This window comes from Calliphora vicina, chromosome 1 (assembly GCF_958450345.1).
Source record: "Calliphora vicina chromosome 1, idCalVici1.1, whole genome shotgun sequence".
Lineage (NCBI taxonomy): Eukaryota > Metazoa > Arthropoda > Insecta > Diptera > Calliphoridae > Calliphora > Calliphora vicina.
This window is the reverse complement of record NC_088780.1, coordinates 20,204,862-20,217,732: the sequence shown is the minus strand read 5'-3', so window position 1 is coordinate 20,217,732 and position 12,871 is coordinate 20,204,862. Positions and strand designations below refer to the sequence as shown.

Here is a 12,871-nt window from a genome sequence, read left to right as displayed (position 1 = left end):
CACCTTCCAATTCATATATGAATTTATATAATTTCTTCTTATATTTTTTTAATATTAATAATAATTTATTACTTTTCTTTGCAGCTTACGATATACAAATTTTCATAAATTATAATTTTTTATACATTTATTTTGTAGTCGCCACCCGTTGTGTCTCGATTCTTATTTTTTTTTCACTTTATTTGATTTTTTTCATCACAAGAAAAATTCTTCTTTTTATGTTGTTTTTTTTCTCTCTCACTTCACTTTATGGATGTTATGTTGCACCATATTTTTTTCACATCACGTAATCTGGTTTAATTTTTAAAAAATTACCTTTAATTTTTATGTAAACGCATTGGAAATTGTTTTATTTCTAAGATTTTCTTAAATTTATCCGTTTTTTTAATGTATTTTATTTAATAAATCTGTTGAAATTTCACATTTTACGCAGCCCGTTTTTTTCTTCAAGATTTCGCAGAAAAAACACAAAAGCGTGAAAAATCAGTGTTGCCCTATGGGTGTTTGTGTGGTGTAGCCACATGGTTATGTTGAAGTGTTAACATTGTTGCCAGCTCTTTTAAAATAAATGCAATACCATGGTGGTGTAAAAAGCGCTAAAATGGTGGAAAAGAATTTTAAAAATTATTATGGATCTTTATGCATAAAACCCTAGGTCTCCATGTAGCAATTTATATTAAATTATTCGTTTTTAATTAATAATAAAAACAATGTCAATATAATTTCTATTTAGTTGAATAAACTGATCCACTACCCACGTTTTGGGCGAATGGGTAACAGTTAGATGACAGATTTTTCCAAATACATACAAATGGTGGGCGATGATGGTTTAGGAGGCGATCGATCCCTTTTCTGGTATGGCTATACAGCAGAAACTATATGAGAGTGCACAGAACAGGTGCACTAATGAACCCATCTGTGTTATCTCGAAGTCGACTTGACCCGTATACAATGCCGGCAGGACGAATCAACATATGGAATTCCGTCGTGAGCAAATAAAGCTAATAGTTTCCTTTATTACAGGGCACTGTATAATTAATACACTGGGCCTACGGTATAAAGATTACTATAGAAAAAATCTCTTCTGTTTGAAAGGTAAAACATATATCTTTTAAATAAAAGAAAACATTTTAAATTCAATTTCTAAACAACCGAAAGTTTTTTCCCAAGGACAACAGTTGAACTATTATAACAAACAATAGTAAAGTACCAAAATCATATAACCTTAAACAACCCACCCCACTTGCTTCTTGCAAACAAACTAAATGGCAGAAAACCTAGTAAAATCAATAAATCCTCGTTGAATGATTGTTAATTAATTAATGATTTTTATTTAAAATTAACGATTTTTGGTAATAACAAACAATTCAATCCAGCTGGCAACACTTGTAAAAGTATTCTGCAATACAATGTTGGAAAACGCATGAAAAAAAGTTGTTGATTTAATAACAGTGTTGGAAAGCAAAAATATTTTTGTACGTAGAAATAGAGCCAATTTATCGACATTACTTTAAACTGCATTATCAGTAATATTTTTTTAATTTTTATACCGTTTATTTAATGCTGTTGAATTTAAAATTGGATCTAACCGATTTTTTTTGGCCGAATTAAAAAAAACAAACATGAACAACAAATTAAATTATTAACCACGGGCGGGAAAGATGTAAAGAATGACGAATTAATTAATTTTCGCTACCTCCAACTTGGAGAATGACATCATCGATCGTTAAGTTACCGAAAAGTGGGGACTTAAAAAATTACAACAACTGGAGAGGAATTGCTCAGCTAGCAGTCATAATACAGGAAAGGTTTCAAAATAAAATGGAGAACAAGATAAACTGGCAGATTTCCAGCCAAATAACATTATAATAGAAAAATCCCTAGAATGGCGTACTCTCCTGTACCCCGTGTACTGTTCGTAGATTTCAAGAAAGCCTTCGATACCATCAGAAAGAATCCTGATAGTATAACAAGGATGGCGCTAGAGTGGTACCCTCAAGGCTCAAGAAGACGTAGTTTTTTTCTTACATCTCAGCCCCACATTTGCAACCTCACAAAGTATGTATGTATATTTTGGATCTTTATAGATAGCGGAGTCTAGCCATGTCCGTCTATCTGTCTGTATGTTGAAATCAACTTTTCGTAGCCTCCAAATAACTTACACGAATTATTTATACATCAATATATCTGCTATTTCAAATCGAGAAAATCGGCCCACAAATGGCTGAGATATAAGGAAAATACCTGGATAACTTCGATTTTTGGCTTTTTATACCATTCACCTTCGTGAGAATGGTATATAATGTATGTAAGTTTGTCATTCCACAATATAATTTTCCGACCCTATAAAGTATATATATTCTGGATCCTTATAGATAGCGGAGTCGACTAAGATATGTCCGTCTGACTGTTGAAATCAATTTTCTGAAGACCCCAGATATTTTCGGGATCCAAATCTTCAATAATTCTGTCAGACATGTTTCGAGAAGTTTTCTATTTAAAATCGGTCCACAAATGGCTGAGATATGAGGAAAAAACCAGGACAACCTCGATCTTTGCAACCGATTTTTTTTTTCAACAAAAAAAATTAAAAAACAAAATTTTTTTTTTAAATTTAAAAAAATTAAAATAAAAAATTTTAAAATAAAATTTTTTTGAATTTTATTTTAAATTTTTTTTTTGTAAATTTAAAAAAAAAAATTTTGTTTTTTAATTTCTTTTTTGGGTGAAAAAAAATTCGGTTTAAAAAATATTTTGGAAAAAAAAATTTTTGTTTACCTAAAACTATATTAAAAATTTGTATTTGAAGTATAATTTGTGAGGGTATAAAGATTCGGCACAGCCGAATATAGCTCTCTTACTTGTTTTTTGATCTAAATTTGGATTACTAAGTCAATAAATATAAAAAAAATATTTTTTAACTAGAATTTTTTTTTCACCAAAACAATTTTTTTTACCTAAAAATATTTAAAATTTCTATTGTAAAGTATAATTTAATGAAGGGTATATAAGATTCTGCACAACCGTATATATAGAAATAGAAAATAGAAAATGCTAAAAAAGGTGTGAATGAAAGTTGAATAACTTATAATTTTCATCCGATTTGAAAAATTAGAACCATGTTTTGTTAAGAACTAAATTTTCTTTCAGCCCAATTATGAATAAAAAATTCCGCGGGAGTTTATTCGCCGGGAGTTTTTTCCCATTGAATTTGAATAGGAAAAATGAGAAAAGGGAAAAAACTCCCGGGGAATTTTTATTCATAATTGGGCTGTTTACATTGGTATAATTTTTTATAAACTTTGATATCAAAATAAACAATGGAAAGCTACTAAAATCAAAATCGCTTTATCAAATTCTATATAGTTCGCACCATAACTGATTCAAGTCGAATATTTATAAATTTTAAATATTCGGCAACCTTCGAATTAAATTAAAAACAATTTCCTTTGTTTATAGTCTTTAAACTTAGTTTTATTTAAAAATTTTTTTTAACTGTGCTTACATAGCTAAAATTTCATTTTAGTTTCATTTCTTTTTTTTTAATTATTAATAATAATTAATTTTATACTTTTTGTTATAATAGTATATAATAATTGAAATATGTTTATATTTCTAAGATGGTTTTTATTTTTGTTATTGTTAAGCTGTATTTGTTTTTCAAACAATGAAAATTGTGGTTAAAATGAAATTAATAATTTAGTAGTACATAATTAAAATTGATATAGTTAATTATAAAACATTTAAAATTAACAAACGAACACATTGATTTTGAAGATCCTTTCATGATAAACTAGATCTTCTGTGTGCACTTTAAATGAAAATTAAAAATAATTTTAAAAAGGAAATTTGGAATTTTGAAAAAACATATTTTATTTTAAACAAGAATTTAAAAAAAAAAATCTAGAAAAATACAAACAATTCAATAGTAATATATTCTAAATAAGTTAAATTATTAAATTATACAAAAACAAAAATAATTATTAAATATAAATTATATATTTTGTTGAGTTTTTTTTTATAATTTCTTGATATTTTGTTATTTTAAGTAAATGAGTTATTAGTTTTTTTTTTTTATGTTTGTTTAATTGTATTGAGAGTATGTACAAAATATATAAAGAATTTTGGCGATTTATATTTCTTTATGTATTTAATTAGTTACTTAAAATATTTTGAAATTAAATATGTATAAATAAAGTATTAAAACTGAAATTATTTTTAGCATGTTTGTAATATGGAAATTAAATAAAGTAAACGCAATTTAAAACAATACAATGTATAATTCTTATTGAAAAAATGTAGGGCTAATAAATATATACAGCCCAATTATGAATAAAAATTCCGCGGGAGTTTTTCCCCTTTTCTCATTTTCCCTATTCAAATTCAATGGGAAAAAACTCCCGGGGAACAAACTCCCGCGGAATTTTTTATTCATAATTGGGCTGATAAACAATTTGGGTGGGAAACAAATCGTTTCGAATCAATTAAATGGACAGCCTGTTTTAATAGTCCTGAAGCGCAGACACACTGTTTTTCAGCCCAATTATGAATACAAAAATCCGTGGGTTTTTCCTTTTTCCCATTTTTAAAAATTCCGCGGAATGTTTAATCATGATTGGGCTGTTTGAGGTAATCTAAGTTCAAAATCTGAAACAATATTTTCACAACAGTATTAAAAAAATTTGATAAAATTACCAAGATGGTGACCTGGACCTCACACAATTTCTGAATGAATATGGCTGCTTTAAGTCATACCTGCACGGGTTTGAATATGAAATTGACCCATATTGACCATATTAATGAGAGAAGAGAACTTAAAGAGAAAGTGGATGGGTAATCTAAATCCTGGGAATGTAACCCACTCTGTGCTGACATCAGCAGTAAATTAGATTTCTTTGTGTAACTTCAGTACTACGGCAGCTCCAAATACAAGAAGATATTTCAAATCAACAATACAGGAAGAATGCAAAATACCTAAACTACCACTGAGCAATTGGTGAATGTAACAAGAGAGCTATATTCGGATGTGCCGAATCATATATGCCCTTCACAAAATTTTAAATATTTTTAGGTAAACAAAATTTTTTTTTTAATTTTTTGGAAAAATTTTTTTTTTCATTTTTTGGAAAAAAAATTTTCGAATTGATTTTTTTAAATTTTTTAAAATTAAAAAAAAAAATTTTAAATTTTTTTTGTTTTTTTAATATTTAGCGAAAAAAAACTTTTAGTGAAAAAAAAATTCGTGTTGAAAATATTTTTCCCGATTTTGACCCATTGTAGGTCCAACTTACTATGGTCTTATATCTGTCGTTGCAAAGGTCTTTGAAATATCTATCATTAGATATCCATATTGTCTGCATTATAATGACTTAGTAATTCAGATATAGGTCAAAAATCGAGGTTGTCCTTTTTTCCTTATATCTCAGCCATTTGTGGACTGATTTTCTCGATTTTAAATAGCAACCGAGCCGGAAGAATTCCGGAGATATTGATGTATGAATCGTGTATGTAAGTTATTTGGGGTCTTCAGAAAATTGGTTTCAACAGACAGACGGACTTTATAGGGTCGGAAAATTATATTGTGGAAATTACAAACGGAATGACAAACTTATATATACCCTTCTCATGAAGATAAAGAATATAAAAACGTGCGAAACCCGGATTTTCAACCCACAATTTTAACCGAACCTAATTATCGACCAAATTATCAATATTCAGTCTATTTCCATACATAGTGGTCCATTTCTCAATTTTATCTTTATCGAAAACAGAAATTTTTTTGAGGGAAAAGTTTTTTTTAATATCCTTTAGTTTTTTTTCGAGATTTTATAATCTATTTAGAATTCCATAGTCAATGTTTTTTTCTTTAAAAAAGTTTCGGCATTCGGACAAATTTTGCACGAAACCCGAATACTTCCAAAATCCCGATTTGGCCTAATCCGAAAACCAATAATCGGTCGAACACTATATTGCTCTACATTGAAAATAACCTTTTGGTTTTACAAAAACAGATTCGAAAGAATTAATTCTTAATTCAATTTTCAAAATCACATCAAATTTAATCTCTTAACAATTTCATTAAAGAATTCATTACGAATTAATTCAGAGGCTTAATTCCATAGTACTTCTAACACATTGAAATCATTCCTTTGAGAATTCATTTATTAAATGATTCAATTAATTCAATTTAGAATGAAATCTATTAAAATTAAACCCTTTAAATGAAACTATAGAATTTGTTTTGTTAGAAATGGTTTTATAGAATGAATGGCCGCCTTTGTTTAAAATTGGATTAAGATTTTAGTGAATTAAGCTTAAATTTAATTAATTTATTAATTGTTTAGTTCTGTTTTTCTGTCTTTTATTTAATAAATAATGAAATAACAACTTAAACATTATTCTAATTAGAATAAAAATCAAATAATTCAAAATATAGGGGCCTGATTTACTGCTTTCCTGCAAAGAAAAAGTTAAAGGTTTGAAAACCATAATGTTTTTCATCTGATATCAAATGTGTAATTCAAACTTTTCTTCAAATACATTTTTGAAAATTACACCTGACAAACGCTTGAGAAAGCTTTCGATTTCAATTCATTATTAATTTTGAGATAAAAAATGCGTGTGTTTGCTGGGACAAATTTAAAATTTAAGCTATCGATGATAGAATGGAAAAAAACTTGCTATTGATGATCGAATTTCATAGAAAACATGCTATCAGTGATATAATTTCATAAAAAACTTGATATTGAATTCTAAATTGAAGCCACAGAAATATGGTAATAAAATTAACGAATTCAAGTGGTTACTGCAGCTAGCTCTATTCAATTGAAGAACATAAAGGTATAAAAATTTTAAATTTGAAAAAGAATTGTAAAAGATTTCAAATAAACAAATAGGCCATCAATTATTTTGTTCAAAAACTTATTAGAAATTTTACAGGGAAATGTTTAGAGTAACAGATTAAAGTTTATATATATATAGTTATTTATGTATGTATATTATATTAATTTCATTAAAATAAAATCAACTACATTTAGGCTTTTTTCTATACATTATTATTAATATTAATATTATATGTATGTTTGTTTGTTAATATTTTGCAAACATGTTTACATACTTCATTCGTTATTAGATTAGACTTTATTAATAATATTTGTTCGTTTATCTGTGGTTAATTTCAAAAAGTTTTCAATGAGTTTCAGTTTTATTTTTGTTTTCTTTCATTTAAATACTATTTCAAGTTTTATTACTTCATCCTGTTTTTATTATATGTAGATATTTATAATTGCTAAATTGGTTTTCACTTCACTTTTTTGTTCTTTAAATTTTTTCTAATAATAATAATATGTGTTAGAGAGTAATGTGACAGAATTTGTTTATCTTTTCTTTTGCATACTTTTTGACTTATAAAGAGTTTTTTGTTGGAAAACAATAAAAAAAACTATTAAAGGCAAGATGAAGACCAAAGAGACTGGGAAAAGAACTGTCAAAAGAGTAAGATAAATTTCTATTTATGTAGTTAAACAATGGTTGATTTTGATGTTACCAAAAAAAAAAGCAATATCTTTTGTTTAACAAATTGTCTGTGAAATATTTCTAAAATTTAATCAGTTTTAACTTTTTTAACAGCTTCTTAACTAGACTCAAAGGTCCTTTCCTTCTTTATTTTTATATAGTTGAAACTCCAGGTTTTAGTCAGACTTTCAAAGCATATTATTGTATAGAAATCCTTTTATTTTGGGTTATTTTTTCATTGTTTTATTAATTCATATTAAAACCTTTAAATATAACTAGCTGGAGACTTCAACTATATTCAAATTTTATTAAGTATAAATTATTTTAAAAGTTATATTAAGAGATTTTATTAGTTCAGCCGGAAAGGAAATTTCATTTCAATTCGAATTCATTATATTAAATTGTTTGTTTTTTTTTTTTTTAAAAAAAAAGGAAAAATGAAAAATTAAACTTATAATTAAACTTATCGAGTGAAAATATTATTAGAAAAATTTGTATAAAAATACTACTAAAAACAAAAACTTATAATTTACATTAAGACATAATAGTAAAGATAAAAATTATTTGGAGAAAACACTCAGACTTCCAGTTGTTTTGAAGGTGGATGGGTAATGAAAGGTTCACTCCACATGCGACGTAAGTCACCCTTGAAATAAAAAAAGAGAAAACAAATATTATTTTTGGTTATAACTTTTCATAGAATCGATTATGGAATTTCATAGAAAACTAGCTATCCATTATGGAATTTCTAAAAAAAAACTTGCTATCCATTATAGAATTTCAAAGAAAACTTCATATCGATAATATAATTTTATAGTAAACTTGCTATCGATGACAGACTTTCATAGGAAACTTGCTATCGATGATAGATTCTCATAGGAAACTTACTATAGATGATAGAATTTCAAAGAAAACTTGCTATAGATGATAGAATTTCAAAGAAAACTTGCTATTCATTATAGGATTTCAAAGAAAACTTGCTAACAATGATAGAATTTCAAAGAAAACTTGTCATAGATGATAGAATTTTATAGAAAACTTGCTATCGATGATAGAATTTCAAAGAAAACTTGCTATCGATGATAGAATTTAAAAAAAACTTGCTATCGAAGATAGAATTTTAAAAAAAACTTGCTATCTATGATAGAATTTCATAGAAAACTTGCTATTGATGATAGAATTTCAAAGAAAACTTGCTATCGATGATATAATTTCATAGAAAACTTGTTATCCATTATAGAATTTCAAAGAAAACTTGCTATCGACTATAGAATTTCAAAGAAAACTTGCTATTGATGATATAATTTCATAGAAAACTTGCTATCCATTTAAAAAATTCTAAGAAAACTTGCTATTCATGACATAATTTCATAGAAAACTTGCTATCGATGATAGAATTTCTTAGAAAACTTGCTATCGATGATAGAATTTCATAGAAAACTTGCTATCGATTATAGAATTTCAGAGAAAACTTGCTATCGATGATAGAATTTTAAAGAAAACTTGCTATCGATGATATAATTTTATAGAAAACTTGCTATCGATGATATAATTTCATAGAAAACTTGCTATCCAATAAAAAATGTCTATGAAAACTTGCTATTCGTGATATAATTTCATAGAAAACTTGCTATCCAATAAAAAATGTCTAAGAAAACTTGCTATTCATGATATAATTTCATAGAAAACTTGCTATCGATGATAGTATTTCATAGAAAACTTGCTATCGATGATAGAATTTCAAAGAAAACATGCTAATTTCATAGAAAACTTGCTATCCATTATAGAATTTCAGAGTAAACTTGCTATCGATGATAGAATTTTAAAGAAAACTTGCTATCGATGATATAATTTCATACAAAACTTGCTATCCAATAAAAAATGTCTAAGAAAACTTGCTATTCATGATATAATTTCATAGAAAACTTGCTATCGATGATAGAATTTCAAAAAAACTTGCTATCGATGATAGAATTTCAAAGAAAACATTCTATTGATGATAGAATTTCATAGAATATCCATATGCTATCCATTTAAAAAATTCTAAGAAAGCTTGCTATCGATGATATAATTTCATAGAAAACTTGCTATCGATGATAGAATTTAAAAAAAACTTGCTATCGATAATAGAATTTCATAGAAAACTTGCTATCGATGATAGTATTTCATAGAAAACATGCTATGGATGATAGAATTTCAAAGAAAACTTGCTATCGATGATATAATTTTATAGAAAACTTGCTATCCATTATAGAATTTGAAAGAAAACTTGCTATCGATTATAGAATTTCAAAGAAAACTTGCTATTGATGATAGAATTTCATAGAAAACTTGCTATCCATTAAAAAATTTCTAAGAAAACTTGCTATTTAAGACAGAATTTCCTCGAAAACTTGCTATCGATGATAGAATTTCAAAGAAAACTTGCTATCGATGATAGTATTTCATAGACAACTTGCTATCGATGATAGAATTTCAAAGAAAACATGCTAAATTCAAAGAAAACTTGCTATCCATTATAGAATTTCAAAGAAAACTTTCTATTGATGATAGCATTTCATAGAATACTTGCTATCCATTAAAAAAATTCTAGGAAAACTTGCTATTATGATATAATTTCATAGAAAACTTGTCATCGATGGTAAAAATTCATGTAAAACTTGGTATTTATGACAGAATTTCCTCGAAAACTTGCTATCGACGATAGAAAAACTTGCTATCCATAGTAAACCTGTTATCTCTAACTGTTTTTCATAAAAATCAAAAACATTTTATTAAAAATTTACACGAAAATCATAATTTTTAAAAAGTTTTTTTTTTATAAAACTCACCTTAAAATAAGCCATTGTCAACAAAGGCAATAATGTGAATGGTACCAAATATAGTAAAGCCGGCTGAGCAGCTTTAAAAACTTCTGAACTTACAGTAGCCGTAAGTAAACCAAGGAAATAACTAGGAACAGAACAAAAACCAATTTATCTTTCACTTTTAACATTTATCTTAACGTTTATACTCACCCCAATAAGGAACAATGAAAATATGTCAATCTCGAGCCAACACTTCTTGGCGGTGATAATGTTGGATCATTTGTTACGCCCTGTGACTTTTTGTAGGCATCATAGCGCAATACAAAGCATAATAGCAGCCCTGGCATTACGATATCACCCAGACCCAACATTGAGAAATGTCCCGTATTGTGTATGCTTGGAAAAACCAGTTTTCCGGGTAGATTTAATTTCGGTGCTTCTCTAACCATACTACCCAAATTCAGTTTGCGCGCCACAATGCCAACTGGATTGTCAGCTGGCCGTGTCGCCACCTTGACCATAACATTTGTGCTAAATATATAAGAGGAGAAGAAGACCCAGAAAACGTCATAGATGAGTAGGCCGGTTAGTAGAAGCGTTGAGACTTTAAGACTTGGCAAGCGTACGAAGGCAATAAATGCAACACAAAGGCCCATGCCCATGGCTGTAAAGGAAATAAGTTAATATTCAAAAATTCTAATATTTTTCTTTTGATTTTTTTGTTGTTTTTCGTTTTCACTTACCATCCATTAAAAGCCAATGACCGGTTAGCACCCATACGCAAACAATTGACACAGACAGAGTAAAACTGAAAAGTTCAGCGGCAGTAAAACGTCCACAAATACCAAACGATATTCGATTGCCATCAGTGCAGGGGCGTATTATATACTGGCACATGGGCAAGAGTAAAAAGGCCAAAGCCACAGTGGCAATTACTTTATGTGTACACAAACGGAATGCAATGCAAAAAAATAACGAAAGGAAAGAAAAGAAAGGAAAAATCCAATTTAAAAATCTTGTAAAACAAAAGAAATTAATTAAGTTGATTAAACAACAAACATACTTGCGGTACAGACAGCAAATAACAATTGCATTGAATCGAAAAAGAAAAACATAATTAACAATGATATAGAAGCTCCCAAAGGTAAACACAAAGCATGCATAGTATCCAAAGTGGCAAACTTATCTGAAAGAGAAGAAATTCACACACACAAAAAATAAAGTTTTTAATTCATTGACTATATTAAAAGAAATGTATGGCCTAAAATGTTACGATTACTAACACATACTTGTGTCCTGTTGAACAGGTTCACCGGTCAATAAATTTGTCATCGATTCATTGCGTTTCTTTTGCTCACGCTCTCGGGCCTCCTGTTCGATATTTAAACTACGAAAGCTACCGTAGACTATCAACAGCATTGATATCAGGCATGTAGAGACTCTGGAGGAATCCATAATGCTAGTGGCCTGAAAGGTATTTGTTGTTGTGGTACTACTGCTGTCTATAAGTAAACCTGCGGCTGCGGCTCCTGCTCCACCATTTAATGAACTGTGCGACATTGCTTAGTGCAGCCTTAAAAAAAAGGCAGCACCTTTTTTCTACCTTCCCTCTCAAATTGCTTAACTTCACTGGTGGTATTAAGCTGTTAGCTGGCTTAAAACACAACACTTTGCTTTACTATCCACTGTTGAGGAGGGGGTGGTGGTAGGATTGAGAGCTTATTTGCAAAATTATAACAAAATCAAATTTGCTTATAATTTCCGCTTCCGTTAACAGATTTCAAAAATATTATGAAAAAATAAACAGAATTATTATTAAATTTTTGTTCAATTTGCTTTGGTTGGTTGTCTAGGCGGTTGTTGTTGATGTTAAGTTGAATAATGTTGGCAATAATAATGATGATGACGATGACGCTGACATTTGTCGTTGCTGATGAATATGAAAATATGGGTTGTTTAACTTCTAACTCCTTATGCTCTACTGATATTCAATGTAGTCTCGTTGATGACATGAAGTGCTGCACAGCGCTCGCTCTGTGTGTTGTAATTTTTACTTTACTTTAGTTTAGTTGTTTTTTTCTTTCTCATTTACTTCAACGTTGCACTGCTTTATCTCTACTTTTTTTAAAAGACCGTGTTTTTTTTTGGATTTTCTTTTTCAAACACACCATGTGCACACACTCGCGCTCACTCTCTGCAAGGTGTTGATATCATATCAGGACATCTCACAACAACTACAACATTGACAAACACATTTTGTTTATGTTTCTGCTGCTGCTACTTGCGTTTGAGTTTTGTTGTTTTTATTTTGATTTCTGTTGTTTATTTTATATTGCATTCTGAAAATAGACCAAGTGAAACATTAAATTACATATTTATTAATAATAAATACATGTAACTGGAAGATAATAAAGTACATAAACGTATATTTAAACAATTTTGTCTAGATAAGAACAAACATAAGCACGTTTATCACATCCCATACCATAGAAACACTCTATCTATTTAAACACTTAATAAAAATCCTGAGAAAAAAATTTAATAGAATA

The 12,871-nt window shown here is 28.3% G+C and overlaps 2 protein-coding genes across 3 annotated transcripts in view; both read right to left on the bottom strand.

Moving 5' to 3' along the window:
• Lnk (SH2B adapter-like protein Lnk) overlaps positions 1-496 on the bottom strand; it is a 36,705-nt gene extending 36,209 nt beyond the window's left edge. The window contains exon 1 of the mRNA XM_065504260.1: positions 316-496. The gene's annotated coding sequence lies outside the window, so the exon portion shown is untranslated. The remainder of the gene's footprint in view (positions 1-315) is intronic.
• A 6,706-nt stretch (positions 497-7,202) lies between these two features.
• SppL (signal peptide peptidase-like protein) overlaps positions 7,203-12,871 on the bottom strand; it is a 41,352-nt gene continuing 35,683 nt past the window's right edge. Inside the window, exons 2-7 of one of the 2 annotated variants that reach the window (XM_065503862.1) lie at positions 11,606-12,661; positions 11,386-11,508; positions 11,066-11,257; positions 10,533-10,986; positions 10,347-10,467; positions 7,203-8,161 (exon numbers count right to left, since the gene is read on the bottom strand). In XM_065503862.1, the coding sequence (XP_065359934.1) occupies positions 8,093-8,161; positions 10,347-10,467; positions 10,533-10,986; positions 11,066-11,257; positions 11,386-11,508; positions 11,606-11,882 (1,236 nt within the window). In that variant the 5' untranslated portion in view covers positions 11,883-12,661 and the 3' untranslated portion in view covers positions 7,203-8,092. The remainder of the gene's footprint in view (positions 8,162-10,346; positions 10,468-10,532; positions 10,987-11,065; positions 11,258-11,385; positions 11,509-11,605; positions 12,662-12,871) is intronic. The other variant, XM_065503939.1, reaches the window with a different exon arrangement.